Source organism: Bombus vosnesenskii, unplaced genomic scaffold (genome assembly GCF_011952255.1).
Source record: "Bombus vosnesenskii isolate JDL3184/JDL3185 unplaced genomic scaffold, Bvos_JDL3184-5_v1.1 scf7180000013316, whole genome shotgun sequence".
NCBI classification, from domain to species: Eukaryota; Metazoa; Arthropoda; class Insecta; order Hymenoptera; family Apidae; genus Bombus; species Bombus vosnesenskii.
This window is the reverse complement of record NW_022882962.1, coordinates 483,250-500,441: the sequence shown is the minus strand read 5'-3', so window position 1 is coordinate 500,441 and position 17,192 is coordinate 483,250. Positions and strand designations below refer to the sequence as shown.

Genomic DNA, 17,192 nt, shown 5'->3' with positions numbered 1-17,192 from the left:
TTCAGGGAGTACTCAAAATAAAATTGAGTTGATGTAATATAAAACATGCACATACATAGTTTTAGAGTTTTTATATTGTATAATTTGTATTTTCTACATTCAGAATAATATTTTATAATAATTTAACCATGAAATCAGAATTTATTAATACGAATGACTTGTATACGGAGTACATAACACATCTTTTACTGCAACTCTAAAAGTTTATTACATATGAAATGTTTATTAAATATTAAGTATGAAATTGTTTTATTTAATGCTACGACCTGTTTATTCAGTGTGTCATAAAATTACCTACGAAAATCCTCACGTTTTAGTACCTTCGGGACGTACAGCGTTAATACACATATATGTGTATATGTTTCATTTTTACGAGTGTATTACCAATTTTGATTTTTTATTAAAATTTTTTTTCCACATAACTCGAATTATCATTTTTAACTGTATATATCATCTTGTGATATTTCTGACATTTATTGAGAATTGAAGTTCAAACATATTAATAACTTAAAATTAATAACTTAAGCAACGAGAATTTACATTGTTCACATTTTCAAACTGCAAATTTTTTAAGGAGCTATATTATTTTAGATAATACATTAAGCTAAATTATTAAATAAACGATTATAGATAAATACTAAACGAATTTTCGTGAATATTTTTCTCACATCACTGTTTATATATTCTACAAGATATATATAATAAATAAATATTAATATCCTAATAGAAGATTACACAAGATATAATCTCCTAAAGATATGTATCGAAATACAATAATTACCGAAGGTATAAAACCATCTTTTTAAAAATTAAATTTTGGTTTTTATAATTATAGTACATATGTATGTGATACAATTTTATGTATACAACAATTTTTACTGCATTAGGGAGGGGGGGGGAAGGATGATGTTTAACGTAACGTTTAATGGCAAAATTATTAGCTACAGGATTCATTAACACTTTGTATTTTCCTAAAGAATTCATATCTTAGTCTTTTAAAGATATTGAATTGTAGCGGCCAAAATTTATTCGTAATCAGCAGTTTTGTCAAATCCTTTATACTTTAAAATAAAAATAAATTATCTTTAAATATATAATATAAAATATATCATAAAAATAATACATATATCGACATATTCTAGTATCTAGAACATACTGATTCTATTTCTATTTCTTTTCTGACAGTAATAGTAATCATTTTTCTGTCGAAGTAAGTACGAGAAGTACAGAATCGAAAATTTAATTAAAGAAAAGATGGTTTCATATTTACGATTCTTATGATACGCTAACGGATGTAACACAACACAAATATAAAGTTTCTTAGAAACTTGTTAGAAATTTTACACGGTATAAATACAATTTGTTCTATGTTTTTAATAGCTTTCAATGCCAATTTTCGTTGCTTCGTTTATTACGACTTTCTACGAATTCAATTTATCACAAATAGCAATAAACGTGTCAAACGTTTCATTTCGAACTTTTTAAATGCAATTTAAGTTTGCAGTATACGGTGCTTCCGATCGAAAGAGTTGGACAGATCCAAGGTTTCGTTCCTTTCACAAGAGCGGCAGCATTTTCGTTTAAATGCCGGCACGTCGCAGTAACGTTTCAAACTTGGTATAGAGCAAAATCGATTCTTGTCTCTCCAGCAACGGGATGGAAATTCGATGGCCCTGGTCACGTGCTCCGTACAAGAACGTATTTCCGTCTTTACGGTTGGCCCGTCGCACCTGTAAAACGATTCGTTTTCCGGAGGAATGCAACGGCCTATTCGCGACTGTATATCCTTTCCGTTGTTCTTCGAGCACTGTAAAAAGAAAATACGATGTTCGAAGACCGTTCGAAATTTCAAATATTCTAAAATAAATTCTTTTCTTTTCATTCTTCGCTATAATTGGCCGCTATAGCGCGTTATTAGCACACTGCGGATTTCTACGCTCATACAGAAAATTAAAAATTGCCAAAATGCCGAAGATTCACGCGATACGAGAAAATATACAAAATATCCAAAGTACAACAACCGTCTGTAACACTTGCTAAGTAAAACAATTATCTATCGAGCTTCTACTTTTTATACTCTCTTCACAGTAAATATATTTCTGTAAATACATATAATCTACAAAATGTGAAACTTAGTATATTGTTTCATCTATCATTTTGTTTTTGTATCTTTAAATATTCTGCATACTTTTTAAATCGCAGCTTGAGCTTTGTATCCCTTCTTTACTTTAAACGAATTAACTTTAATTTACTTTAAACATATTAACAAATGTTCACGAGGAATTGATTTTAATTTCTATGTCAATGAACCATTTCCTGATTGTTCCTGTTTAGCGCTATAAGCTCTACGACCGTTGCATCCTTTTTCTTTCAACATCCTCTTAATACTATCTACCTTGAAAGTAGATATCAGACTGTAATTTCTCACCGAGGACCAATTCGTAAATATCCAATGTCCAGGACACGGTATCCTGTTGCATTCTCTGCTGCTCATAGGCATAGGGCTGGTTTCGCATATCGATGGCTGTACCATCGTTCGATACACTTCCAATTCGTTGTTTCTATTTACCTCTGTACCATTAAACCCCGAACGAACGCAGTAAAGTTGTCGTAATTGCATACCAAACCTTCCACACGTAGTTGAACACGCTTCCCACGGACCTGGTAGCCATTTGAAAGTACAACTGTAATAAATCAGACAAATTGCTGGTCAACTTTTTGCCCGTACGTATCATACGTATGACAAGCATGGAAACGCGCGTTAGCGTTAATAAAATAACAAAGTGCCGATATAAATAAATACGAAGCTGATCTTTTTCTTGTTCCTCCACGAACGTACAAACCTAATCTACAAACTGTATAAACACGATACCTAAAGACGTTGCACTTCTCTATCTCTTGAATCGGTTTGGTTGTCAGTGGACATTTTCTTCGCGACACTATTCTTCCGGTTTCCTCGTCTTTGCAGACTATCATCTTCTGACGCGTACCACCGCCACAGCTGACCGAGCAGAAACTCCAACCTCCGAATAGCCATACGTATCTATCCTTTGCATTCCTCTCATCGCGATTTAGGGAATATTCCAACGAAACTGAGGTCGAGATTCCTCGTTGTAGTACGTTTCTCGGCACCACCACCTGCAAGAAGTAAAATCGTCGATATCGTTAAAGCCCGAGGAATCAACGTACGTTCACATACGAATCGAATAATCCAATATATCGTAATTATGGATCGTGGATTTGTCACGTAAACTATTTCATATCTTTGTTTGTCTAGAAATTACGTAATTTCTTTTCATGCTCTATATCATATTATAACATTGCATAGAGATCTACCTCTCGCGATATGAATATCATTAAGGATTACATTAAGGATTTTGGATATTTTACTTTTCCTCTGTATTATGGTAATCGGTAAAGAAAGTTTGATTCGCGAGAATAAAATATCAAAGGTTTATCTCTTACCAAAACCACGACATCTTCGAACGCAGTACCATCTGCCTGTATAAAATACGTGTTATTACCGCGTCTCTGAACGCGAAAAGCAGCACCTTGTACGATCGTTAAATCTCGTTTACGAGAAGCTAGATTCTCCTGCACGTTGCGTCTTCTCCTACCGTCTCCTATCACGATCGTTAAATCATCCGATTGGAAAAGTCGAGAGCCAGCCATCGAGATGTTCATGTTCAAATTGTGAGCGTCGCGTGGTATCACAGCGACGCGTGTCACCTCTGAAAGAATCACGAAGCGGATAAGGATTAATCGTAATAATAAAAAGATGTAATAACGAACAAATTATTGATCGTAGAATCGACAGAGAACTATCCTGCCCCGTAACAATCTTTTTATACCGTTCGCGGATATTAAACGGATTTGTAGATATTATTTTTCAACAACGTTCGAGAAGCAATTTTACAATTGTGAACGATCGCGTATCGTTTCTCGCGCGTTAACGATTCTTGCGTTTCAAAGTAAATTTCTACTTTTCCATTCGATCGGATTTCCCTAAACGAAAAGACCACGTTCCTAACGCGTTTGACTTTTACTTAAAAACGTTTCCTCGTGAACCGAACGAATATCAAAAGCTGTCGTTGAAATTCGTACTCCAAGGAACATTGTGTAGCATGTCGAAACAACAACTAAACGCTGATAAATATACGCGATAAGTTGATATAGAGTTTGCTTGGCGATTAATCGACTCGTCTCGCTGTTGCGCGTCAGAGGATTTAAATCAAAAACGAAGACGCGCAGGAGTTTCGTTGCTCCGGGCGAATTGAACTAGCAACTAATCGCTCCGCTCTCGTCGTTCCTCTCCTGTTAAACTAATTAAGGACGTCGCGTCCCTCTCCGCTTGCTCGACTGTCCGACTTTGACGGAAACTTCATCGCCACTTGCAACAACTCAATTTGAACGGTGACTGGACTGACCTCGTCGAAGCTTCCGCTGAAACTTGTTGACGATATTCTCGCAGCTCGAATTGTCACCATCGCACACTCCACACGTGTCCAACGCTTTCTTCGACCCTAACACACGGTCGCATCCCATCCGATGGCACTCACCCTGCCGAAGAAATTTCATTTTTCATCAGTAACAATTAGAACAAGGAGGAACTTGGACACGCGGGTCGATCCAGGAAACGTTTTCTCTTTCGTCGAAGTCGCAGAGAGACAGAGAGAGAAACGTGTTGGCGTCTTTTCTGCAAGTGCAGTTTCTTCTTCGATATGCACGAACATTTCTCGTTGTTTATCATTTTTCACGGGCGCTTGCCACAGGTAAATATCGATCGGAATAAAATTCATTCGTTCGAAGATTCGATTTGGACGACTGAAATGGTCGAGCCGGTAGAAAAGGGAAAATATACCGTCGTGTTAAGTCTATCCCGGATCTTTCGCTGAAATCGAGTGCCAAGTAGCGCAGATGTGATTCGACTGTGCGTATCATGTTGCGCGGAAAGTTTCTTTCGTTTTACAATTTCTTCTTTCGTATTGGTTTATCGAGTTACGTATCCAACGTGAATATTGTATCGAATCGATACGTATGAATTATGTATGCATATTTGTCGCATCGCTACAAAGTGGATCGTACATAGTTGGATAGAATAATATAAAACGACGAACGTTATTTCCTTGTAAAACGAAGGAAACTTTTCGGACTGCTGGATACATCGAACGAGAAAGTCGTATGCGAATTGAGACGACGGTTGTTAAATACCAAAGGTCGTGTTTCTCGAAGCCATCGTTTCACCGGATAAAGGCATGTTCCAATCAAGGCGGTAGCATCGAAGGTAGATTTTTATTCCCTCAAAGTTAAAATAGTTGTCGTGAAACTCATGGGAAATGCGAACGTTAATACCCATATAGACCATAAATATTAATAGTCGATCGTTGAATTTCTCGCCTGGTTTTCAGCAAATCGCGTTGCTGCTACGCGAATATAATTCCTGATGCGTTTTGACGATCTGTGTGTTTGAATATGTCGAAGGATACGGGGATTTACATAATTGAAATACCGAGCATGCCGAGCTGATCCTTGCTTCGTGGAAGCACACTTCGCGTCTACGTATTACAAACATTTTCGAAGCACGAACCTTCAACATCGCAGGATATACTTAAACTCCTTGATACAGCTTAGTTTCTGCGATAGAGCGTGCCATTCCGTCGCTGGAAAAATTACTTTGTATCTTTATCGACAGTTTTGACAGCAGCGGATTATTCTCAAGTACGTTCGTCCATGTGAAGATATTACAAACATGCGCGACTCCTCTAACGTACAAGTTCGAAGAATAACGCGCAATGCGTCGAATGATACGCGTATGGAAAGCGCAAGGAGATGCTGTTAATTCGAACTGTTACCTTGTACGATCGAAGCGATAGGAAAAAAGGGAAGGATATCATAGGTCTGACAAAGGACAATTTGTCATTCGTCGTGGAGAAAAGCTCTCGTGAAATTGACTGGTTATTAGCGTTAATACGTCGTATGATATCTGCTATTAATCGTTATACGATTGTTATAGATAATGATAATTGCGATCCTCTATAAAGCAGAAAGGAGCAGACCGTATTCGTCGTTGAAAATCTGCGATCAAATAAATGGTAGATTTAGCAGAGAAGGGAGAAGAAACGCGCAAAGAAATCTGACAATGAACGATTCGTATTCAAATGGAAGCAACAGATACAGAGATAAAATACCGTGTCCGAATATTCGAGTAACTGTATATAAACTTGTACTCCGACGAGTTCCGACAAATTGAGTTTTACCGTATTTTCGATCTTGTTATGGAACGTTTCACTTTACCTGTATACATATATTCGTGGATCCGTAGGTGCATGGCGTGCCATCGATCAAATGCTTCCTGGTGTGAAATATCTCGCCTGTCTCTTTGCTTTTGCAGATCAATCGACATCTCAAATTCTCCTGATCGGACACGTACGGCAGCCAGGTCACGTCGTTGTTGGATCGAACTCTTTCCAGATATAAAATATTACCGAGTTTGGTGCACTGTTGAGCTCTGAGGTCGACGGGAGTTAAACACTTCGGTAGGTCGCAAAGTCTGCAATCATCGCTGGCACCTGAACAATATTTCCCGCCGTAAGCAGGCCTTTGAACAAGAAAGCTGCCTTCAATAGTCGAGACACGAACGTTTTCTACAATATTCGTTTCAAAATTCTTCCCTTCGCTCCGATAAAATACCGAGACATTCTCGCCGTTGTTTTATCTCGAGTTTCAATTTTTCTTCGAATCGAATTTTAATCATTTTTGTAAAGATTCCGTTTGTAGCGTACCATTCACATCCATCGCACATCTATTGTTAAAAAAACGAGCGATTATTCGTCAGGGAATTAACGAATAATTAACGTGTTTCTCATTTGCTAGTGAATTTTGAAACGATTCGAGAGAACTTGAATTACAAGCGTCGCTATATTAGGTAATCCGAATACTAACAAAGGTTTATTGCATTTTCGCGTTCGACACTGCACTCCTACTCCGCAAGTCCTCGAACATTTCTCCCAGCCGCTCCAAGCGCTCCAACCTCCGTCTCTCGGTTTATTTAGTATTATACCAAAATCGAAGCTCTTTCTATTCGTCGACTGACATCGACCGTTTATACACCACTGAAATATTTAGACTGTACTGTATATAACGTGCATTGATACATGATAACGTACTAATCGTGTCTACCATGGTACGTTACTTATTCGCTACTAATTATCGTAATTAATTAAAAAAATTGTCTCCTTGCGAGATAACTCTTTAACGCGTCCGCAGTGAGAGGTGCAACGAAGGATCCATCGCGACAGATATTTTTGATTAATGCGACAATCATAAACGCGTTGATTAAACCGTGCTAATCGTTCATTTCGTTTTCATTATACTCATCATTCATCGGTAGACCGCAGATATCGTATCTCTACGAATACGACTTAAAAAGTGGACTCTAGATAAACAATTGTTCCTGTTGGGTAGATGATACATTTACACTGTACACGTGAATGTGTGTGTGTAAGCGTTAGGGAGCGTCCAGGTCTTAGTCGAGACAAAAGACTGTCTCGCCAGATGTTAGAAGAATGTGGAAGAGTCGGTTGAGAACAAGCGTGCGTGCAAGAAGGTTGTCGAGGTCTTCAGAGTGTAAGATATATTGTATAGCTGTTGTGTGTGAAATAAAGTAAACGATTTGTATTTGCGAATCCTTTCTTTACCTTAACAGTTCCATTATTATTTATTGTTATTTCGGCATCCTGTGCGTCTTCTCGTCTGCAAATCTTTTTTATAAATGTAAAACGTATACACGTAATTATTAGTAACTAAGCTAAACTACCTGCTGTCGATTTACCTTCGAGTCACCGCATAATGTGCCCTCCAGAGGCGGTCCCTTCTTAGTCTTGCAGCTTTCGGACACGTTACTGTTACCGCACCACAGACGAGAACACGGTTCTGCCACATCGAAGGTCTTGCAGTGCTCGTAGCTGAATTCCAAGGGAAAACTCGTTATCGAAACGATGATCGGATAGAAACGAGCAACGATAATTCGCGTATGAAACGTACCCTTCGCCGAATTCCATGCGACACTGCTCGTCCATCGTGAACGTCTCGCGAATGGTGTCTCTCAGTTGGGAGAGGCCATCGTGCTTCGGCTTATTCGACAAACAGGACCACCGTCTGCAAGTACCTATTTTAGGAGTATGTAATTCTAAGAAGGATATTCTTGCGTAGAGCGAGCATCCTTACCTCACTCTACGATGGAACTCCTTTTTTGAGCACGCGGACCAATAAAAATGATGGAACGTGGCAGCGACCATCGGTGCCATTACGCTTCCTCGAGATCCCTCTTCCTTGCACGCGTTTCCGGTCGTTTCGTCCCCGTCGTGAGTCAAACCTAGACTACGGGAAACACGTTTGTGTCGTTGTCGAAGCGGACAAAGAAATAATCTTGTTGGCGTTTGTCGGGGATCACGCAAGAGCGGCTCTCTTGGTAGTTTTGCGCGAAAAAAACCGTCACAAAGCGTTCGTTGTCCTCGTTATCTCGTATTCGATCGCTTCTTTCTTTTTCGCACGATCAACTTTGTACGTTTTTTACGTGGAACAACGTAGGTTACATCGACCAACGCGCGAAGAAACGCGATTCTGTTCGGAAGAAACGCGTTCTTCGCTCTCGTACGTTCTCCGCGCGTTCATTTGCGAAAGAAAAAAGAAAGAAGAAAAACTAGTAACATGGAAACCTCCTCGCTCTGGGAAGGTTTTTTCATACGGTAAGCGATTTTCTAATATTTCGAGATTGCAAAGTTGGATGCTTCTTTCTCTTTGGTTCCTTTAATTTCCCGTTTCGTCATTCGTATCGCGCCATTTACTTTCGATTTGAATATGAAAAATACGAGCATGTCGTGTATGGCGTTTATGCGATAGCTAATGGAACCTTGTAATATTATTTCCTACGAGGACGGTCGAGTTGCGAGCCACGGTTTCTTTCGCAAAGTCGACACTCGCCACGAGTACCGTACGATGCGATAAAAAGAAATTTGATGTTGAGAAACAGGGTCAAGGTCAACTTTGCATTCCACTTTATTTAACTGATCTCCGTCGATCCGGAGGTATCGAATTCCTCTATACCGTGAGTTTACTACAATTTTTCTACATCCTCTGTGTACCGAATAAGTATAATCGCAATAAGAATGTGCTAATGCTAAATATAAATATATAAATACAGTATCGCTTTTGTCTGAAAAGATAAATTAAAAGTAAAAACAAAACAAGAGGATCTAGAAGAAATTTATGTTACAAACAGATAGGAATTGCAAAGCTGCAAGAACGCACATAATACGCAAAAATCTATGGCAGATTCAAGGTACAGTACTCGTTGTAATATTCGGTTAAGATAATAGGTTTTTCTACCCAGATTTCATTTTTGAAATTATCCTCGTAAAAATACGTATTTGCATAAATACGCGCAGTACGCGGTCTCTGCATAAATACTCAGGCCAGTTGTAAATATTTCAGTTTGCCAACGATATCCCAACATGTGGCACACTCACATGTGTGCTACTTCGTGAGCGATGATAAAGGCGCTGGTCAAGCCTTCGTCTCGATTTAACGCGCACGATCTCGCGGGATCGCATACTCCTGACACAGGTGCGTAACCGGAAGGACCTCCTATATCTAACCGCGTCAACCATACCGCAACATCGTGATTTACGTCCTTCGAGGACAGCATCTTTCTGTTCCATTTGTTCACGTTCTCGAGAGATCGTCTGGCATCGCCACGGCGGACCTACGACAACGTTTAATATTTTTTTTCATAAAAACTAGCAAACATTACGAATATATTATATCTATCATTATATCACGTATTATATATTATATACAAATATTTGTCAAAGATAATAAATACATATGCAAGTAATCGTGTTGTTGATAGTAATCAAATGTAACTCGTGACGCTATTAGTATTTTAATCTTGCTGAAAAATGTTGAAAGTTCGCGGCAGCGTAACTTTTTCAAGTCGAAACGTTCGATAAAGTTGACAACAGGGTGAATTCGATACCAGAGAAGAATAGCAGAAAAAGAAAAAAGAAAAAAGAATTGCAAGCGTCGTATAGTAATACGTCGCTATGGTATTATCGTAGATCTGTAACGTTAAATTCAGATTCTTAAGAGTCGAAAAAGGTTTAATAGCCGATTACACAGATATTTTGGATACACGGTAAATGCGATGTTTGTCGATAATTCGTGAAGATTGTTTATTTGGAAATTTGTTTCCAAGGGATCGTTCGCGGTTGTCCGATTTAACGAAATGGAACTCGTGGCATTTTATCGACCTAAAACGTCATGCGCAGATATTTTGACCTATATAATTTAGATACTGTACTGTACAGATAAGTAGAAAATAAAGCAATTGACACTGGCATATGCGTATCTCAGATAGTTATTATTTTATCGAAATGATTCAATTTAATGGAAATCGCTTACCATACCGTCTCGTTTTTCCGCGTATAAAATCATTCGTACGATCACTAGAATCATGTTGGATTCGAGCGATGGGTCCATGTAAATTGCACTGACCTAGGATTAAAATACGTACGAAAATGTAACAAGCGTTAAAACGGTATTTGCACTCTTACAAATAAATTATTATTCAAAACTCTCGTAAATACGACGCATCTTATATAATTTTCCTATTTTTTATTGGAAAATCACTCACTGAATCGCTGAAATTAATCGATTACAAAATTCCATTAGGATAAATTATTCGCTAAACTTTTTCGAAAATACGTGTAAGCTCTGAACATTGTAAACAGAAGATACAGAGCTTCCATCCGAGTACACGATCGAGATGTTTGAAAGCAAGTAGCGTACCTTAAAAATACAAAGATACGCGTAACTCTGCTCAATGTTTTCCAGTTGCTTGCGTACGTATGTACGAGAAGGTATTCTATATCTAAGTATAGTAGCAGAATTACGTTTGGTATTACTTACGATGTTTAAAAGAGCCAAGATATATTGCTGTACTCGAATTCCATGAAAATCTACCACGGAATAATCAGCAGCTATTCCAAGCTCTAGCCATCGTGGCGGCGAATCTCTAGCTGCTGGTCTTTTCTCTAGAAAAGTACTAATCGACTTATTTCCGGCGAAATTAGAAAATCTCGTTGATAGCTTAAACGCGTGATTATTAAAAGTATAATTATTTGTAAGTATTAAAAAAATTATTTATATTTATATTTATTTTTAAATTTATATTTAAATTTATTTTTATATTTATATTTAAATTTAAATTTATATTTATAGAAAAATTTATTTATATTTATATATATTATATAAAAATATAAAAATATATTATGTAAAGTTTATATATATTATATATATTATACGTTTATTTATATTCAAGTATTAAAAGTATAATTATAATTAAGAATAATTATTTCAAAAGTACAATTTCAAAAATATCAATTCGATATCACCGTGAATTTCATCCTGCAAATTTCGTTAAAGTTCTTTACAAATTTTGGTAAATTGTTCTATTTTTCTATTTTTTTACAGTAAACTAGGCAAGATAGACAAAGATTCGTGCAATGGATAATTATACAGAGTGGTTGGTAACTGGTGGTACAAGCGGAAAGGGGGTGATTCTACGCGAAAAAAGAAGTCGAAAATATAGAATAAAAATTTAACAATTTAAAAATGTTAAACATTAAAAAAATAACGTCAATCGAGACAACGATCTACAATTATAACGAGATCCGTTATAACGAGACGCGATAAAGTGCGCGCGTACCGAGCGAAAATTCAAAGTCGATTTTCTCGAAAACGAAGCCTCGAACGAAAAATTGTTATTCTATATTTTCGACTTCTTTTTTCGCTTGCAACCACCCTGTACGCATATGTAACAGACAGGGAATAATAAAATAAACGATAAATAGCGAAATATAGATGGACGTGTAGAAGATTAAGCGAGAGTGGAACGCAACAGGGAGAATTATTGTAAAGCTAATTGTAAAATAAGCCACTCTTATATTATAAGCTGTTATTATTATTTTTCTACAGGATAGATTGGAATATCAGTTTAATTTCTTTCTTTCAGTAATATTCGATTTCGTTAATTTATTAACCGCTATATTACAGGTGGTAAGTAGAAAAGCAACGATAGCACAAGAATAGCATTTGAAAAAATATTTGCCTTACTCGATAATCTGTTCCTTTGCCATTTAGGACCAGAAAAGTATCCAATTTCCTCGGGATTTACGTCGATCGATAATTCTTCCACTATCGTATCGTTGTATTCTGCGGGGACATCGTCTTTTTCATCGTACAGAATCAATTTCTCAGCTTCTGGGTATTCCACGTCGAAGACGTCACCGGAAAGATTATAAAATCCCTGAACATCGTGGCTTAAGGAATCGCGTTTCCTTCGTTTCGACTTTCTCTTACTTTCTCTAACTTCAAATTTATTCGATTTCCCTGTAACCGAATTATCAACGTTTTACCACGTTTGCCTGTTTTATCTTCCCTCCAGCTACGGCATATTTCTCAAGACTCGTCGCTGATCTCGTTACGGATAAAATGGAAAAAATAGTTGCAAAATTTCTGAAATCGCAAATACCACGATACTGCAACAAACAACATACGTTGTCGCAAAATTGTGACAAGTTCGAGTCGTTGGTTCGTTGAATTTACACCACCGGTGATTAAACGCGTTACGCTTTAATAGCAAATTGAATTTCCCAGTGGGGAAAATGAAATTTTACGGTAATTAAAGTATTGCACTTTTGTAAAAAAAATTCCATTGTTTTCCTTTCCCCGCGAAAATGCAATTTTACGACGGACATTTCAGACAAATATTCCACGGTATCGTAAAGCAGCCAGCTTTCCATCCGTAAAAAAGAATGCTATCTATAAAAGTGTCAATGAAAATTGATCAAAGTAACGTCAAACAAACTCGTTTAAACGGCGAAGTAAATAGACCGATTGCTTTTAACGAAACCCGTATCGTTACTCGTAACCGTTTTACTTTTAAATACCGATCGGCGCTGTTTCTCATTAAAATTTCGATTTAAATCGAACGAGAAATACAGCGTAATACTTGGAATTTTCTATCGTTTCTCAACCATATTTCGCACGTTTACGTCGCATTCTTCGATTCATCGCGATCGCGACGTCAGATTCTTCGATTTCGATACAAAGACGTTTCACAGCTTTCCACGCGGCGAATTTAATTAAGAAAACAAATAATTTGTTTATAAACTGCCAGTTACGTGCCTCGAATTTCCGATATATGCAATAAATTTCATTGCAACTTGATCCAAGTGGGTCATAAAGTTGCAACCGTGTAGACCGTGCCGCGTAATTCTATTGCATTCAATTTTCCGCGTTTCCAACAATTTATCAAATTAGAATTTATCCGCGCATCGTACGAAACTTTCCGTAAAAATTGACTAATAAGCGCAGATATTTAGCTCCTCGTATTCGTTTTAATCTGTAAACGACGAGTCATGGAAACGATACGCTACGATGTATTTTCGATTTAGCAAAATTTCTTTTCATTTGATATCGACATTCAGATTGTATTTCCTTTGCAATAAATTAATTATATAATTAAATAAATTTATTGTTCGAACCGATATTAAGTTACAGTTCGAGTATACTTGATAAATTTTCAGACTCGATTTTCCGCGAACCTAAGTGGAAAATGAAAACGTTTTATCCTATACTTTCACTTCGTTTTTCCACAAGGATTCGCGTTGTTCTCGCTTTCAAACGTTGTTCGGTTGCATCCTGTATATACGGGGTGTCCCAAATTTAAACCGCCAAATTGTAAGGGATTGATTTACAGACAAAAAGAAGAAAGAAGAACTTTACATAATGTTCGTCAACGGACGAGAGTTACCTTTCTTTACAGAGTTACGAGCGAATATTAACAGACAACGACGCGTTTTCCATCGCAGCATGCAAAGGTTCGCTGTATTATCGTGTCAGCGCAGTTGCATGTTTTTTATCACGCGGCAACAAGCCCGTGTCGTTAATAGCTACAATAATAATACAATAAAAAATGATTACCACTAGGTAATAAGATACTAATCTTTGATTGGTCGTTGGAGAACATCGTCCGTGTGTTCGGATAGAAGCCTGACATCGATCGACCATGCAATTAATACGATCTCGTACACACAGTTTCCAACAATTCGATCGAGTTCCAAGAACCGCGTGTTTTTACTCGTTGCGCTAGTTGTTCACGCGAACTCGCATCTCCAGAACAAACCTTCCGTTTTGCAGTTGCGAAACCGTAAATACAGAAAAGAAAACGCAGTTCTTGAAACTCTGACGAAACGCCGATAATACGGTGGATTGTCGCGTGCCGTGGAATGGAAAATTCGTCGTTACTTCTTTCATACATACGATATTTGTTTGTAACTGTGGAAAAACGCGTTTATCGACCAGCATCGTGCCACATATTTTTCGGTAAATATTTACAAAGCGGACGATCTCGTGGTATTCAACGGCTTTCAAATACGTTTGCCAAGGCCAATATTCCGAACAATTTTTCCCGTAATACGCTTTACCGTCGCTCCGCTTTAGTTTCCGCGATATACGCAGAAATTTCTGTCTCGACGACAGCGATGATTTCGATGATCGAGCGGTTTCGCTTTTCTCGATATCACGGCTAAAGCTTTCCCTACCTCGAACGACCTACGACGACGCAAAGCTTCGTACGAGTCGTATCCATCCTGTTATTCGATACGTGGATTTAATTCACGGTAGCCTCGTTGATTTTTCTTCCCTGTACGAGTTGAGAATGATTATCCGAAATGCGTTAGGTCGGCATATATAAATGTACGGACACCAACGTCCGAGACGTTCGTCCATGCCAGAATGAAGCGTAATCGTAACGTAAATTGAAGCAAAGTCTTTCGTAGAATGTCACTGAAGGCAGAGCCGAACAACGGTAACGGGTACGGGAAAACGTTTGTTCGAACTGACTTTGACTTTGGCGATATATATCTCAAATTGAAATCAGCTAATGGACGTTCGCTCTGTAAACGATTATCTCTTTTTCTTCTTTTTGCCCGCAGATTAAGCCCTCCGTGTTTAACGGTTTAAATTTGTCACACCCTGTATGCATTTGTAATTTTTACACGCATATATATATATATATATATATATATATATATATATTCGTTTGTACTACGATTACCGTCACACTCTATATATGGTATTATCACATCGACGCTATCAGTTCTTACAGTATCACGATCAGAGTCAAGTTTAGAATAGAAGAACCAATTAACGACGGATCGCAAAGTAAGAAGCTTATAACATAATCGGCAAGGAAATCGGTAAATCGATCGACCAATCACCTACATCCAATCGCCCAACGATGAAAGATGAAAAGCCATCGCGATAACGATCCTTCTCACCTGCAGGATTTTCCGGATTCACAGACACGAAGCTCGAATCGTCCCTGATCGACCGCCACCTTTCGTTTTTCGGCTGAAACATCACATGCTGGCCATTCGTCAGTGGCTGAACGAAGAACGATCTCTGACCGATCGACATCAAAGCGTACACTTCCTCTTCGCATATCGTCACGACGACGAAGGAACTCGCGTCTCCTTCCAAGCTGCCTTGTCGAAGATCGCAGTTCGCTTTGGCGTTACGTCGCTCGGACTTGGTTTTACCCTGGCGCACCCAATTCACGGTGAAATTCGACGACAGTATCAATCGATCGTTGGCCACGGTCCTTAAGGTCCAGTTGCCGATCTCGAGGAACACCGGCTCTCGGCGGAGATACTCGCGCCAAGTTTCTCGGTCTTCTTGGGTCGATCTTCTGTTCCGCGCGCTCGCATTCGGGATCACTCGAGGGTAAACGATCTCGTACTCCTGCAAACTTTGCAGAAAGTCGCTCATTCGCGACTTAGTAGCGATCGTGCCGAGCAGCCACGTGGCGAGCAGAAAACTGGGAAGTTTCGATTGCGTCATGTCTCGCGCGCTTTGATCGAAATTTCAATAGGATTTTCTGGCTGCCCGAAACTCGCCAGGCATGCTCGTTCACTCGCAGACGTAGTTATCGCGACGAAAGGAGCTAGTTCGCAGACCCGATATTCTCATTTCGTTTCGCCGTTTCGAATTCGCCGGTTCGTAACGCGCTCGAAACACCGTGTCATATAGACGCGGATGCGACGATACTCTCGCGATCTAACATTTTCAATGTCTCGCGCTTTATCACGTAGCTCGCGTGCAAGTAACGCGAAGGTGAATCGTTGCTTTTAATACACAGGGTGTTGTTTAATCGATCGTATAATGGAGAAGGGGACGATTCTACGGTATGCCAGAGATAAAATGAAATCATAGAATACGATGGTTTGGTAGGTAGTGCTTTATCGCGAAGATTAACCGTGAATGCTTGCTCCACGTATTTATATCAGAATCTTTTTCAATTTCCTTCGATCGTCGTCTCTAGGCGTACGAAACTGCCTCGTTGAATTCGAGCGTTTCTCGATTTCCTTCGACGTCTTTCAATTTCTTCTTTTTTCAATCGTCGTTCGCGTTCTCAAAGCTGTCTTCGGGCAGAATTCTTAGAACGACTTCCAATTCCTTTCGATCCCTTTCGATTCGTCCAACCGTTAAGCTTCGCGAAACTGTTTCGCTAAACTCCTTTTTCCACTGTACTTGCGTATCGTAACAAACTCGTCGACGCGGTAACTCGCGTCGATTAACGATTCACCAGCAGTAAAGTAACCGGGAATGCAGCAAACTAGTAGTCGGTAGAACGAAGCGGAACGTAAGTGGAGCGAGCGATAAGAGCGATCGCGACAATCGCACGCCTCGCCGTGCGATTCCCACGCGAACGAATCATCAAATTCGAGCCAAAGATTCTCTCACTAACTCGAAGATTCGCGCCGATATTTTCCACGCGCGCGTTACAGAAATTCGAAGGACTTTCGCGAAAAGGACGGAAGGATGAGACGATCGATCGGATCTTGGGTCGATCGCGATATCCCGGACAGAACGTTTCGACGAGAAAGCGGAGTAGACGCGACGAAGGGGCGTCGTGCAGCGACTGGCGGCCAATTTATTCACCACGTGCCGTAGGAATTTAATTTTCTTTCGCGCAGGAACGATCCACCATCGCGGAAAGTAGAATATAATTAATTTCGATCTCGTGTCGATCGCGACGTTCCGGATGGAACGTTTCGCCAAAGAGG

General features: G+C 38.9%; 1 protein-coding gene across 1 annotated transcript; it reads right to left on the bottom strand.

The window, feature by feature from the left end:
- Positions 1-165: 165 nt before the first annotated feature.
- Positions 166-16,313, bottom strand: LOC117235344 (A disintegrin and metalloproteinase with thrombospondin motifs 18-like). The gene is made up of 15 exons (XM_033497254.1): positions 15,405-16,313; positions 12,175-12,450; positions 10,969-11,093; positions 10,462-10,554; positions 9,528-9,763; positions 8,227-8,379; positions 8,044-8,157; positions 7,832-7,964; positions 6,943-7,112; positions 6,295-6,598; positions 4,428-4,560; positions 3,466-3,731; positions 2,873-3,138; positions 2,429-2,684; positions 166-1,807 (listed from the first exon to the last, which is right to left on the bottom strand). The coding sequence occupies exons 1-15, from the start codon at positions 15,964-15,966 to the stop codon at positions 1,493-1,495; spliced, it is 3,402 nt and encodes a 1,133-aa protein (XP_033353145.1). The 5' UTR covers positions 15,967-16,313; the 3' UTR covers positions 166-1,492.
- Positions 16,314-17,192: the final 879 nt, after the last annotated feature.